The 15643-nt window shown below is 42.3% G+C and overlaps 1 protein-coding gene across 2 annotated transcripts in view; it reads left to right on the forward strand.

Moving 5' to 3' along the window:
• The window catches only part of COL15A1 (collagen type XV alpha 1 chain), a 125353-nt gene that overhangs the window by 71393 nt on the left and 38317 nt on the right, over positions 1–15643 (forward strand). For both annotated transcript variants that reach the window (XM_033081819.1, XM_033081826.1), the window contains 6 exons: positions 5091–5159; positions 7474–7518; positions 9729–9764; positions 12320–12382; positions 13286–13321; positions 13414–13497. In XM_033081819.1, coding sequence (XP_032937710.1) covers positions 5091–5159; positions 7474–7518; positions 9729–9764; positions 12320–12382; positions 13286–13321; positions 13414–13497 — 333 coding nt within the window. The remainder of the gene's footprint in view (positions 1–5090; positions 5160–7473; positions 7519–9728; positions 9765–12319; positions 12383–13285; positions 13322–13413; positions 13498–15643) is intronic.

Consider the following 15643-nt stretch of genomic DNA (forward strand, 5'->3'; position numbering starts at 1 on the left):
ACAAAATAATTTGTTCTAGATTGAAGTTTGCTGACGAGTGTAAACACAGAGACACACGTTGCTCATTTCTGACCTCATGGTCTGTTCTACTTAGGACAAAAATGTTCTATTGAAAACATAAAATTGCAGATGTTATTTTTTGTACTTCTGAGAATAATACCTTCATCGCTTAAAAACATGAGATTGGGGAAGCTCAAGATGAGTTTCAGATATCATTTGTGAACTGTTCATTTGTTGTTGGAGCAGAAAGTGGCTTCACAGTAAAGAAAGGGAAAAACACCCAGGTTCAAGAGTTAGAGCTGCTGCTTTAACGTCTTTTTGAAGAGAGGCCAAGAAAGTGTCAATATCAGTATCCATATTTGTGTCTGCTTTTTTTTTTTCCTTTTTTCAATTCTGATTCAGCTGTTTAACTCAGCAAAGTCTTTCCAGAGTTCTTTACATCATGGGATATAGTAGAGTTTACAAAGTAACTCAGGGCAGTCTCATCAAAGAAATAAGAATATTTTATAAAAATTACTGGCCATCTGTAGAATGGCTGCAGGAAAGTGGTGTTATCTTTAAAAGATACCAGTTTCCCTATATGTTTCTCTTAATATCTACCCCAACTCTTTTGTATTTTTCTTTTCTTAATAGACACTTTGAGGCGTCACAGACAGACATGGCCACTAATGCTTGTTTAGAGACCCAATTCTCTTTCTGATGTCTGACTAAATAATATTGTACTAGATACACTACTGGTTAATAATCTCACTGATGTCAGTGAATATCAACTGACAAAAATCTCTCTAGCAGTTCACAAGTTCTTGATTGCCAGCACTGAAATTGCTAGCAAGGAACAGCTTGAAGTCTAAGCATACAAGCAGTCCTTTGCCTTGTACTGCACTGGTACACAGCCTCCCCTGAATAAATACCGACTTGTCTCAGAATGAGTTAAGGACCACTGGCAAGTCACATCTTCATCCCAGGCCTGATCCCAGAATGATGGCTTCTCTGACTTACAGTCATCTTCTGTGACCTGTGAGGACCCATTCTTTAAGAGTTTCTTCACTTTTCCCCATTAGCACTCTTTGAGTAGAAGGCAACATGCTTTCATTATGCTACCAGAGTTCTCCTGAAATTACTCTGCCACTTTTGATACCTAAGTCCCAGAGGAGCAAACTTAAGGTAAGCAGGGAAGGGTGAAAACTGGGAGTCCCCACTTTTATGGATGCAAATGCAGAAGGATTTGAGCTCTAACTGCAATAAGAGTGTCATAACTGGCTTCATCTTGAACTTTATCCAGCCCAAACAAAATTGGCACGATTGGCATTTCCCTGCAAGGAGTACTACTTTAAACAGGCTTGCTAGCTGTAGCTGATCTTTTGGATGCCCACCCCTGCCATCTGTTGAGGCAGCACCGTGGTCTGCCAGTTTGTTAGGGTGACACTACCTTTTGGTTGGCAGTCTGTTTATTGCTGTAAGGCTGTTTCTGCAAAACACTCCTGTTAGCACTTGTTAGCATCTGCGATCAGCTATGTGCAAAAACCAAATGGCATGGTGTTTGCTGGCACTTATGCTTGCCAAAAGAACAGTTTGAGTTGCAGAAGGTACCTGGTAAACCCATTAAAAACATGCAGATGTCAAGAGAGATGATGTGTTATATAAAGCAGGCATCAAACACTCTCTTAAAGGGAAAAACAGACTGGCACAGTGCAGTCAAGGGAAAAGGCCCAAAAAGACAGTGTGGCTTACCCCAAGCAGTGAGTTTGATTAAACAGGCCAAAGAGAATGTGAGATTTTCTGCTGGTATTTGGCACACTGATAGCTCACAGAGGAGCAGAACGAAAGTCTGAATAACATTAAATCAATCTCAGGTAGAGTTGCACAAAAGGTCTCTCACCTTGGTCCCCCAAAAGGAAGGACCTGATTCCAGCTGTGCATTCCTTCTGCTTCTCCTACCCTTGTAGAGTTGGCAGAAGAGGTCAGAAGAACAAGATCTCTCGTTTTCAATGAAGTCAGGTCAGATGTTTCCCATACCTTTCCTTACCTGGTGTTAAGCTGTCATTCTATAGTAGCTGAAGGTCATGTAATTGGTGTCTCAGCCTTTCCCTTACATCATCTCCCAAACGTATCACAGCTGTGCTAAGCTGGGCCATTTCAAGTCTAGCTAACTGGCAGAAAGCTAAATAGACAAGGAATATGAGTCCTCTAAAGCTGACACAAGGGCTTGATGTCACTAGGTGGAGATTCTCCCTTGCTCCTGTTCCTTCTCCGTTCTGCAGACATTCTTGGCACATGTCTACCCTTCGCATGCACTAGTATTCAGTATTCCATCAGTTCTTCCACAAGCCAATTTAATTTACTAAAATTTTAGAGAACGCTTGCACTCCTAAAGTGATATGCTTTCTGCCATTTTAGTCATCTAGAAGAAAGTGAGGGGATTCAACACATGATGCTGATGTTGCAAACAAAGACTGTACGACTGTGAGCACGGAAGAGAAACAAAGAAAGATTACAGTAATTTCACGACTATAAGGCGCACCCTTTTGACTAAAATTTTCCCTCGAACCCGGAAGTGCACCTTATAGTCCGGTGCGCCTTATCTGATGTACAAAGCGGCGAAATTTGCCAAACTGGAAGTGTGAGCTGAGAGCCGTGGGGGGAGCCAGAAGTGCCACAGCAGCCGGCTGGGGGCGGGCCCGGAGGCCCGCGGCACTGCCCTTGCCGGGTGGAGGTGGGCCAGGGGGCCCGCGGCACCGCCCCTCTTGGGTCTAGGCAGTCCCGGGGCCCCATGGCTGCCGCGTGAATGCGAGCTGGGGAGCCCGTGGTACCCCCACTCCTGAGTCCAGGCAGCCCCGGGGAGCCATGGCTGCCGGATGAAGGCGGGCTAGGGGGCCGGCGGCACCCCCGCTCCTGGGTCCAGGCAGTCCCAGGGAGCCATGGCTGCCGCGTGAATGTGGGCTAGGGGGGCCGCGGCACCCCTGCTCCTGGGTCCAGGCAGAACCGGGAGCTCACAGCTGCCGGATGAATGCGAGCTAGGGGGCCGGCAGCACCCTTGCCTTCCCGGGTCCAGGCAGTCCCGGGGGCCCATGGCTGCCGGGTCCAGGGTGGCCTGGTGGCTCGCGGCACCGCCCCTACCGGGTAGAGGCGGGTCCGGGGGCCAATGGCTGCCGGGTTGAGGCGGGGCCTCGGCCAGCAACCGCATGGGGGGAACTGGGGGCGGGGCCTCACTGCAAAAAAAAAGTGCGCCTTATAGTCCGGTGCGCCTTATATGATCTACAAAGTTGCGAATTTTGCCGAATCCGGGGGGGTGCGCCTTATAGTCCGGTGCGCCTTATGGTCGTGAAATTACTGTAAGTCTTTCCCTTTTCAGTAAAAGGACACAATTAAGCCAGCAAAGTGCAACTAAAGCTGCAGCTAAAAGCAAGTGAAGGGTTCCCTGTTGGCATGGTTCATCCAGGTGTTTTGAAGCACAGTCTGACAAGTTAAGACTAGGCACAGGGATAAGAACATGACAGCACTGGGCCTGAAACAAGTACCCTAATTTCACGATTACAAGCCGCACTGACTATAAGCTACATCTCTGGATGTTGGCACACATTTCTTTCTTTGTCCATACACAAGCTGCACCCAATTATAAGCCGCTCTGTCATTCGCAGCGAGGACCCGTGTGCAGCAAAGTTGCCAAATAGTAACAGAATTGCGGGATGGCGGGGGTTACTGGCTCGGCTTGGGCTTTGAGGGCTCGGGGCTGCCGAGGTGGCCCAACTCAGCACTGCTGCTTGGCGGGACCGCTCAGGGCCGGCCACCGCCACGCTGGGCTCGCTCACCCCGGCCCAGCGCTGCACCGCAGTGGCAGGGGGCCATGGAGCCCGCCGGCACCCGCGGTGGTGGTGGGAGACGGGGATGGAGCCTGCTGGCACCCACAGCGGCGTCAGGAGGGGATGGGAGTCCCCTGCCTCCCCCCGAGCTGCAGGGCCAGCAGGAGAGAGCCCTCCGTCTCTCTCCCGGGCTGCACTGCTTGAAGGAGGGAGTCCCCCGCCTTCCCCCCGCCCCGTGCTGCCTGCAGGGAGCCAGGCCCCACACGCGGCACAACCGAGTAACCAATTTGTAACAATCACGTAATGCCAACTTTTACTGGCAGGTGCTCGACTCGGCACCTCGGCTGCACTTCCGGGGTTGGAAATGTCAGAAAATTATTCACATATTAGCCGTTCCTGAGTGTAAGCCACATTTCTGGTGTGGGAGCAAAATTTTAGTCAAAACAGTGCGGCTTGTAATCGTGAAATTACTGTAATTATGGCAGCCTGCAATTTTATTTCTTTGCTGCTTTGGAACTGGCACCTCCTACTTCTACGAAGGATCTGGAATGTCATAGGACAATGAAAGCTAGAGTGAGGTTGCTGCCTTCTATGTAGATTCCTTTAAAACTACTAAAAAATATCCATGGGATATAGGTAGTCTGCTCTGAAGGCAGCCTCTGAAAGCCCTTTCAACATAATAATTCTACAATTTGATGGTGGAACTCTTTTTTTTCTGCTCAATTTCAGAAAACATTATTTTAGGCAGGAGTTCAATATTCCCCTGTGAAAATTAGGGAGAACCTTTATTGATGAAAAGTGATTGCTGCCCTTAACAAACTGTTTGCAAGTTCTCCCTGCCATAAATCAGTTCTGGTAACACTTGCTAGCCATTAGTGTTTCCATAGATGGGCAGCAGGCAAATGTTGCACAGAAAAATACTGCTTAAAACTGTGCCTAAACACAGTACCTACTGTCTCACTTCTGCTTGGTGCCCTTCAGCCTGAAGTGATAGAGCAATGGGGTCAAGTTGACAAGACAGTAAAGTCCAGAGAAGTGCAGAGACATGTTTTTATCACTTTTGAGAAAAGCCTGTCTCCAGAACATCATCCATTTGTCTCTGAAAAAAAGTTAATGAGAAAAGATTAAAATATTTGTGTTCAGTATGTTTCCAGTTTTTACAGAATTTCCAAAAAACAGAGCAGTTGGGAAAAAAAAAACAAACCAACAAAAGAAAAAAATAAACAAACCAGGAAAAAAAACCCAGAAGATAAATTCTTAAATTCTGTAGCATTTTGTCTCTTCCCTTAGGATATGGAAGGATCAGGTAGTGTCGACCTGTTAAGTGAGTCAAGAATTCCTGTATCAAGGGGGCCAAAGGTGAGTGGGTGTTCTGGGAGAGGGGAGTATAATTTGTTGTTGGGTTGTTTGGTTTGTTTTGGGGATTTTTTCCAAACAAAAGTTTCCTCCATTCTACTTTTTGGAAACATATAGTCCCAGTCAGCTACAGATTGAGAGAGACTGCACTGAAATGAATTCTCCTGCCCTAGAATGTCCTCCAAAGAATCTGAATGGTATTTCTCTGATACTTCATTAATCAATGATTTTTTAATTCTGCTGTGATATATTTTTGAGATATTACAGGGTGAAATAAGGGTTTTCATGTTATCTAGCTCTCTATTTCTCCTTTCACTCAAATAGATTCCTTTCTTGCATATGAAAGTCAATCACACGTAAGAGAACAAAACTGAAATATTATAGTTTGACAATCAAATGTGCATAATACAACATGCCACTTTTAAAATAAAAAAATTGTTCCCAGTAGTGTGGAAGCAATGTCACAGACAAAGGGTTCCTTTTACCTCCATCACTGTGTCTCAGGAGATTTTTTTGCTATTGTGGGCCACTTAAATCATCAAGTAGGGAATATGGGAATATAATGCATCAGTACCAGCCAGATCATTTGGATTTACTTTCGTTCTTAACAATAGAAGGAGCTCTAGTGGTTTAGTCTGGCAATAAAAGGAGACAAAGGCATGATCCAGTAGCTACTTAGGAGTCTCTGAGGGGCAACTGCAAGAATGATGATGCCAAACTGTTCCTTATAGTGCCAGATGGTGCAGCAAGGGACAGGGGTCACAATTTGCAGCTTGTGGTGTTCAGGCTAAGCCTTAGGAGAAGGTTGCTCACTAGAAGGTTGGTGCAGGACTGGGGTAATTCACCCAGGGAGGTTGCAGAAGGTCTGGCCTTGGAGTTATTGGAACTTAGCTGGACAGAAACATGACAGTTCTGTGACAGTTCTGCTCCAAGGGGATGGTTGGATTAGATGGCCTCCACAGGCCAGTACAATTTCCATGAATCATCAGACACTGACTGGACTCTGGAGGCAGGAGTGACTTTGGGCAGCTCTTTGCTGTGATGGCTTAAAGTACTAGTAATTGTGAGTCACTGAGTTTGTAACTGATAGCTTAGAGAATTTTACCCTCTCTTTCGTCTTTTCCTAGATACTAAAAATAGCACAAAAATACAAAAAATAAATATTCAGTCTTTTAGCTGAAACAAGGGGGTGTCCACAACCAGGGCCAGAATTGCACATTCTGACCTGCCTTAGTCACAGCCTTGCTCTCAAAATTGGTTTTATAACAGGCATTGCTTCCAAGTCACTCAGCTATAAATATTCAAAAATATGTCTTGTTGCAGTTGTACAAATTTTTCCTGTTACTGCTTAATTATTCTGCAAAGTTTGAGTCAGTACAGAAGGCAGATGAGTAAAAGAAGATAAGAAAAATAAGAATTCTGCTGTAATTATGAAAATGCTTTTACATACTAACTGGTACTGCATTATGAGCCATTTACACCTTATTACAGCTCCAGAGTACCCAGTGATGTTTAGGTGAAAACAGATAATCTACTTCTAAGGGGACTGGAACTCAAAACAGTTGCTAGGAAATAAATTGTATTTATTGGCACTGTTGAGATTTCTATTAATCTTTTATAAGAAAGTAGAGTTAGTGTTTTGAAGTAGAAATACATTTTTTTTCTTGATGTCTCATCTCTCATTTCCAGGATTTCTATTTTTTCTTCCACAGATCAGTGTAAAGTTTCATTGATGTTTTCTCACTATCTAACATTGCCATTTATTAGTGCCTTCATATTCCAGATAAAGACAATTAAATCACTTTGTTGAATTCCTTTCTCTTCCATTCAACTTTTTATAATGACCAATAATGAACTGCTGTCCATTTTACCATCAAAGAGCCACACTTGTTCTTTACACACCATGTCACCATATAGAGGCAAGAGGAATTTGAATTTCCAAATGTTTTTGAAACAAAATTTTTGGGAAACTGCTTTTAAACCTAGCAAGACTGTGTTGCCTCTAAACTGCTACTATATCTTAATTTTAGAAGAATGTAAATTCAAAAAATTATAAGCAGTTGAAAGCAATCCATCGCAACATATGCACTTGGATAAATTTATTTCTAATATTTCCTAAAAACATGTATAGTATGCAGTGACAGCACTAAAATTGAATTTGAAAGAAAAAGCACATGCTATTGCTTTCTGTTAATACTACAGGTCTCCAGCATTGTTTTTGTAATAGTTGTGGTAGTGAGTTAGATTTTTTTCCGAAAAAAAAGTTTATTTTGAAGTGTCATGTGGATTTGCCAGTAATTTCAGTGCATTTTTAAAGGGTTCTGCAGGAAGACCTGGACAGCGTGGACCATTAGGACCAAAGGTAAAAACAAAGATGATCTATATTTCTTTGGCTTATATATTTTTATTACTATATTCCCAGAATATGTCTTCACTTAAGATTCATATACTGATTAATTTGGGAAGGATTTTGTTCCCCTTTACACTGGATATCTATGCAGAATGTGTATTATTAGAGTTATTTCACATCCAACAAGAGCAGTGAGTAAATACTAACAGAGCTGTTGAAAGATAAATCTGCATGAGGGGGCCTTCTGATCCCAGAAAGTGACAGGAAAACATTCTGGAAGGTGCTGGGGGAAGAAGGGAGGAGTAATGACTACTTGCCTTGGTTTTATTTGAGCTTCAAAGTGACAGAATTTTTCCACTTTGATGATGTTACTGGTTGTGCAACCCATGAGGAAAAAAAACTGAGAGATGAAAAATTGCAGAAGAAAAGGTCAGAATTGCAAAATGGGTCCTTAGACAGGAAGAGGCTTTTCCTGTTCTAGTATCACTCAGGTTTACAGTACATCATGACAACACCTTAAATGTGAAGTTTGAGAAATTTAAGGCCTTCATTGCCCTGGGAAATAGCAGTACCATTGAAAGAGCAGGGAATGGAGGATGGGAAGTGGCACTGCCCATCCTCTTCCCCTGAAATTTTCCCCCAAACTTACACCCAGCACTAATCACTGACATTGCCAGCAATAACTGCATGCAGCTGATTCATAGCGCAACAGCCACCAAAGGTCTGGCCACCTTCTGTCTAGAGTCTGTAAAGCCCAGCTTGTAGGACTGAAAAAAGTCCCTCCATTGGGTGCTACTGCTGTTACTGCTGGAGCACATTACTTACGAGTGAAAAAATGGCAATTAGCACAGCACGTGTTGGTGAGTGATACTGCAGTGGACTGGCAAGAATAGACATGCTCTCACATGATGCTGCTCTGTGCACATGAGTAGGTGCCGAGTCTCCACGCTGAAAATACTGTTTTTAAAAAAGACTTATTCTCTGCCCTTAGCGAGAAATTTTGGTTTTGAGAAATGCGGCTTCACAAAGGTTTCAGAAATGGAGGTAGCACGATTCCTAGGATTTAGGAAATGGGCTGGAGAGGTAGAGATAGTCATAAACCTTGGCCACAAGACTTCACCATCACCTTGGTTTAATCATGAGTCATTCATCCCCAAGATACAAGAAAAACAGAAAGGAACGTGCTGTTGCATGACATCTTACAAAACCAGGTACACTATGGCAAAATTAATATGAAGTGGTTATAATACACTATCAGTCTCATGGGGAGGAATTTTACACCCACTTTTCATGATTATAAATGACTTCACTAGGCAACAGTGGCAAAATACAACAACCACCCACTTCCCAAAACCAAGAGCTAATGCATCACGAGGAGTTGAAGGTATAGCTCTGTTTTGTGCATTCTTCATCCTTCAAATACCCCAGACGAGTACAGCTGTCAGAGAAGACCAGCTATGATCAATTTTCTCTCTTTCTGAGCAAGTAAGCATGGATCCAAATTCTGCTTTCACTTTTATTATTATGAAAAGCTGTTTTCATTAAAAAACAACCCACAGTCTTCACACACACTTGAATATAAGAACACCCAAAAAACAGTAAGCATAAACATAACATTTGAGGCAATGGTTGATTTATTCCAGTTTATATTCTCTATCTCCAAAGAAATAAATTAAATTGGATGTTCTCTGTCTGCTACAAAATTGAGGAACCATGCCTATGTCAGGCTAAAATCCTGCGGAATCAGTCCCAAAGGTGGAACCGTGCCGTGTTCATTGTTTCCCTAGTGGTTTGATGCAGTGCCTGGGAGGTGGAGAGAGCAGCAGTGTGGGGGGACTGTGTTAGCCGTTTTGGGGGAAAGTGGTGAGTCCTTTGTGGAAGCGTGAGGTCATGGCTGCAGTGGTAGATCTTGGGAATGTTACCATGAGCTGATTTCAGACACCAAAAGGAGGGCTCAGGCATGTGGCTTGGTCAGTGCTCAGCAGAAATAATGAGTCGTGACCACAAACTCTTCAGATATGGGTGGCAACTGGGTGGTTAAAATCCCAGAACCAAATCACAGATGTATGCCAAGCATCACTTGACCAAAAATATGCCATATTTTTACTAATTGTTTTGTTCCATTTGGTTCCTTTGTTTTTAAGGAAAGTAGCATACATGTTTAAAAGCCTTGTAATTACTGGTCGCTTTAGTACTTGAGCCCTACTTTGTCTCTGTTGCAGGGAGAAAGAGGCAACATAGGTCCACCAGGTTCAAAGGTGGGAAGTTTATTTAACCTGATCTAAAACCTCTGTTGTTTCTTTCCTCTGTTTCCTTTCATCTCTTAATGCATTCAGGGGATAATGAACATTTCTTGCTCTGTCAGCATAGTAAAGCCCAGGACGGCTTCACAAACCCCTTTCTATAGTGAATTGTGAGTATCAGGAGCCAGTATAACCTGGTGCTTAAGACTTCTGCTTAAAATGTGGTTAAAATTGCATCTAAAAGGTGCATGTCTTCAGAGGCATCTTACAAGGCCCTTTACATCCTCACCAGAACAGAGATGAAAATCAGCAAAGCTTAGACAGAAAACCAAGTTCCATATGCCCCCTGTTCCTTCATATGGGGGTATACAGCTATCACCCCACCCATGACAAAGGTCTGTGCTACAGAGGTAGGCTCAAATCTATTGTTATCCCTGCCTGTTCTGCTTTGAACTCCTCTTGGGGCCCACCCCAAAACTCCTGTTTGGGACTGTGCTGTTCCTTGCTGCTCCCTGTCTGACCTCAGTGTCTTTTGCAGGCATAAACCAGCAGAGAGCGCTGATGTGACTCATAGAAATTTTTTTTTTAAATTTAAAATAAAATAAAATAAAATAAAATAAAATAAAATAAAATAAAATAAAATAGCCTTCTCCTGCATTTGGGACAGCCCTGAAAACAAAATTTTCTCTAGGAAATAAGATAAATGCAGTTATGCTTTCTGAGTATTGACAAGAGTATTATCACAGTCTTCTAGCAGCATCTGCTTGTTTATTTTTTAAAAATACCAACAATGTAGCAGGACTCTTCTTGCCATAAATTCCATCTGCTCTATATATTATGAGTGTTGTCATTTCACATAGATATTTGTCAGCATGATAATTAAAGCTGATGCATTGACGCACAGGACAGTAGTTTAACCCCTCTTAATCAGTTTGAGACCATGGAATATTTTATTTATTATTATGCCTACATGTACTTTCTTCTGAGGTCCTTTTTCTAGTAATTATTATTTTTATGTGATACGTGCATTAGAAATATTTTAAGTGGTGACTACAGGATTATTTTTAAAATAACCAATTTGTCTCTTTTACCCTTCAACTAAAAAAAGATCTCTGTCCTCTTTTACCTGAGCAATGAGTTACGTTCTTAAAATATGAAAGGAGTTAGAAATAAGGATGTCTCTGGATACATTAGTTGCAATAAAACATCTTACCTATCCTGGTTCTTCTCTTCCCATTTAAATTTCATTACAAAACTAATGGGAGAAATTATTCTGCATTTGTAACGGTAGGAAGCTGTCCTGCAAGTACCAACATGCCTGAAATGATAACATTCTGTTGCAGAAATTATGTTGGTCCAAGGTTATTTCCTCTGCCCATTTACATTTGCTGCAGATAGATACTTATAATTTTCCATAAGCACTTGAGACACTTATATCCCAAGTACCATTTTTGTGCTCATGCAGATACCAAAATCCCAGTAGTTGCTTTGATGCCTAAATTCTATTAGTATTCAGACACCCTTTATCCTGTCCTATAAAATTGTTTATAAAATGAATAATAGAGGGCTTCAGAAATCATGCTTTATTCCTGACCCACACACTTCATTCATCACTGGCAAAAAAACCCAGAAATAGCAGTGAGAATTACCTTTTTTAAAAAAGCAGGCACATTAAATCTCTTATGGTGGTACTACCTACTGTTAAAATCCAAAAATTTTTTTTTTCAAGCAGAGCAGAAAGTTGGAAACAAGACAGTATTTTACAAAAAACCAAAGTGAAACAAAAAAATCCCAAACAAATAAAAAACCCCTCAAAGCCAAAAAGAAAAACCAAAAAAACTCCAAACCACATACAAAACAAACACCAAAAAATCCCACCAAATAAACAAGCTTGCAGGAGTAATTGGTCCCTTGGATGAATCACTGGGTTGCTCTGTGTCATTTCTATTGCTCTTTCACATGATGCAGAGAAAAACAGATGCAAAAAAAGTGTAGCTTGCTGATTATCTGGCCCTTTAAGAATTTAGAACTTTCTATTATCCATTTTTTCCTGAGGGCAAACTGCATTATCATTACTGCTTCTGTTTTTCCCATAGGACAGGGTAGCTGTCAGATTCCAGCAGTCATATACAGGCCTGTATTAAAACACAGCAGGGGGTGTTTTTTACCCCACATAAATTTACCCCACATACTGACTCCTGTCTACATCCAATGCCAATGTCTACATCCCTTCTCTTCCTCCAGCTTGAGAGTCACTGAACTGAAGGGTGGCAATAACTCATCGCATGTGTTTTGGGGGAAAGCAATGAGATTCACCCTTTTGCTAAGCAGGGGTGGAAGCAGTGAAAACGATTGAAGCTGCGAGGAAAAAAAAATAAATCCATAAGCTCTGGAGAGGGGGAAAGAGCAGGAGGAGTGGAGAGAGCAGATGACTAATGAGATAATGAGCCTCCCCCAAACCTGCCCACCACCCGTTCAGAGCTGTATCTTGTCCCTCCCCAGTGGCAGCCTCCTGCTTGTGTGAAACTCAGTGCAGTTTAAAGAGAATAACTTTGTGGTTTTTGTGGCAGGGGATGCCAGGCACGGATGGAAAACCAGGCTTTCCTGGCATTGCTGGGTATCCTGGAGAAGTGGTGAGTAGGGTTATCATGAGCTGTGACCAGCTAACACATACTGGTTCCCAAACCTACCTCTCAAGGAGCAGTAGGATCAGTGCTTGCCAGCAGATTGTGAACATCTGGGGCTGTGTTTGTCCTGCTTAACCTGGAGCAGGCACCTCAGACAAAAAAACACAGGAGCAGAATGTACCATGTCCATGCCTCCCTCATCAGTCAGAAGAGATACAGGCATCTCCTGAGTCTAGTTCTGATTCCTCAGTGCTCCTTCTGCTTTTAATTATTCAGAAATCAGCTCTGCCTTTAATTAGCGGAGAGCCAGCAGGCTCATAGGTGATTTTAATGTATTTCTCATGCCTAAGACCCTCGAGGATTACAGCATGATTTGCTTGAGAAGTCCCACCGCTTGTCCCCTGGCGCCTTACTCTTGCTTCTGCCAGACAAAGTGTCTGCATTTCCAGCACAGGGAGTTCTACAGAGGGGCTGATCAAGCTTTGTAATAAGCTGCCTGAAAGATGACAGTTTAGCTTCCCTGTCTTCTCCTATCTGATCCTCTGGGAAATCCCAGACACAACCGATGTGGTTGATGCTGGAAAAGGACAGCACAGTCAGGGATGGCCGATTTCAGTGCAGTGAAAGAAAGGTTCTCTGGATTAACTCCCAGCTAATGAAATGTTTTGTGCTCATTTGCTTCTAGCTGTCTGTGAACTCTGTCAAAAGTTCTGGGAAATACTTTCAAACATCCAACTCTCAGAAGATCTGAGTTGAAACTAGCTGGCCCCATGCGTGTTTTGGGAGAGCTGAGGATTGATAGTTCTGTACATGCAATTCACTGCTGTGCTTTTTGTGAAGCAAGGGAGATGACATTTCATAGTTTTCCCTTTTAAAACATTTATGTTCACTTTTTTTTATCACCTGCAGGGTCCAAAAGGAGAGAAGGGTGACCCAGGACCTCGGGTGAGATTGTGCAGATTTCATTATTTTCAAAAACCTATGTGAAATGTAGCACTTAGTAGATGGGTTTTCCACATGTAATGCTTTTGAAATAGGGTGAACCAGGACAGGATGGGAACAGCATTGTGGGACCACCTGGACCTCCAGGACCACCAGGACCAGTCATAGCAATACCTGAGGTAAGTGTGTATGTCAAGCATTGAGGTCTGTAATGCCCCTTTACAGAGAAGAGGGCACAAGTGGTTAACACACTGGCAATTCCGCTGCTCACATTCAGGACACAAATCTACTCTCAAAACAAAAGAATCTCAGTATGTCTCTGTATCAAATGGATTTGTTTTGAAAAGGTTAGATTGGAAGAAAGCATGTAAAGAACTTAATTTACCTACAAGAGCTACAAGGTCATATTGAGCATCTCTCACAAACTCTTTAGGTGATTCTGCAGGAGTTGTGAACATCAAATAAAAATCAACCGAGAAATACAAAACTGGGGATATTTAACAAAACAAAGCATTTTAGACACAGCAGTATGTGGGAGAGTGTTGTTTCCTGACAGTTGTCCACTACACAAACCAGAGCACTGACTCTGGAACAACAAAGGGTAAAATAGTAGAAACCCATAAAAACTCTCCAGTATGCTTTAGATGAAGGTATATTTTCAATTAGTTTTGCTGTGTGTGCATCAGCCTTTGCAAAAACAGTACTATTCTCTGTAATGAAGGCTGGAGACTAGGATGAATCCCACTTGGAGCTGACAACAGAAATCTTAGTAGCTGCTTTAGTAGCTGACATTAAACTGAGAGTGACTGCAGGAAACTTAACCTCTGAGAGGTGGAGGTGCCTAAAACAGCCAGACATCCATAGGAATGGATATAAGGGAAGTAAGAAGTGTTTTGTAATTGCAAGAAGAGAAAATGCTCAGCTGAGAAATTTGTGTTAAGGGGAGCTTGGTGCCATCATTATCATAAAGTTGAACTGCCCACAACCTTTTTTGACTGAAACAACTGGGCTGTCACTTAGGCTTCTGCTCCCAATAGCAAATATAGCAATTATTTACACCCATAGGCCACATCACCTGTCCCAACACAAGAGTTTTTTCCTTTACTGAATTTACTGGGAATCCATGCAGAGTACTAAGATCTTGGATCCTGAGTCTTGGATGAGCAGAATTATAGATTCACAGAAATGTTGGCTGTGTGAAGATCTTTCTCAAATCCTGCTCATAGTGGGACTGTCAGCAGCTCTACACTTTATCACAACTCTGTTGGAGTTTCTGGGGAACTGCTCAATAGCTGTGATAGAAATGCTGGTGAAAAATTCATGTTCTTTCTCACAGCCCTGCCACAGTACCACTGTGGGGCCTTAACTCTATCAGTGACTAAACAGCTCTGTTTACAGTAAAAATGAACCTCACTGTGTTGCTCCGTGGCTCATTAATACTTGAAAAAAAACACTGTGAGAGCCTCAGAAGGAGGACAGTACATATAAAGAACATAAAAAGATTATTGAAGCTGATATAAACTAATGACACTTGTTTGCTGGAGGCTGCATGGCTCCCTACATGCACTAGTCCCAGTTCACACATCTGTCAAACATGCAGCTATGTCTGAAGAAACCTAAAGTGAATCTGAATCCTCCAGATCCCCTTTACAAACTACTTTTACCATTTTTACAGAAATGTATAGAGCCTGCTAGAATCTGTATTGCATTAGGTGTATTTAAAATCCATACAGGAACCCATTTCCTTCTCTAAACTTTTGGGTTTTAGAAGTAAGCTCTTTTAAAAAAATTGAGAGCACTTATGGCTTTATATACCTTTGTAGTATAGGTGTTCTGGGGAGGTACAGCAAAAGCCATCAAATCCTCTGTGTTGTTAAGCAGAAGATTTCTCTGAGGACTTGGTGTACTGGGTTTTGATACAGCTAATTAAATGTGTGTGGAAATATGCGTCACTATGTGTGACATTGAATTCTTCCTATCTCACAAATGTTTGTGTAAGAACAGGACATTTGTTTGCAATAAGTTTGCTGAGATAGACATTAAATTATCCAAGTGTGTTTGTTGACTCAGTCTCTCATCTTTCACAGTAAACTTCAACTATGGAAAAGAACTATTGCAAGCAGACCTATCAATTGCAGCTGGAATTGCAGAACTAAAACAAATAACACTGCCAGCTGTTGTAATGTGGATATTGGCTTGATGTGGGTAAAGCAGCAGAGATCAGTGATCTGAGTGAACCACAGGGCACTTAGAGAGATAACTCTCCAGGTCAGGGTCATTTATTTAACCATTGTGTAGCCAAGAAAAATACATCTTGGGCCTCAG

This window comes from Catharus ustulatus, chromosome 1, assembly GCF_009819885.2.
Source record: "Catharus ustulatus isolate bCatUst1 chromosome 1, bCatUst1.pri.v2, whole genome shotgun sequence".
Classification (NCBI taxonomy): Eukaryota; Metazoa; Chordata; class Aves; order Passeriformes; family Turdidae; genus Catharus; species Catharus ustulatus.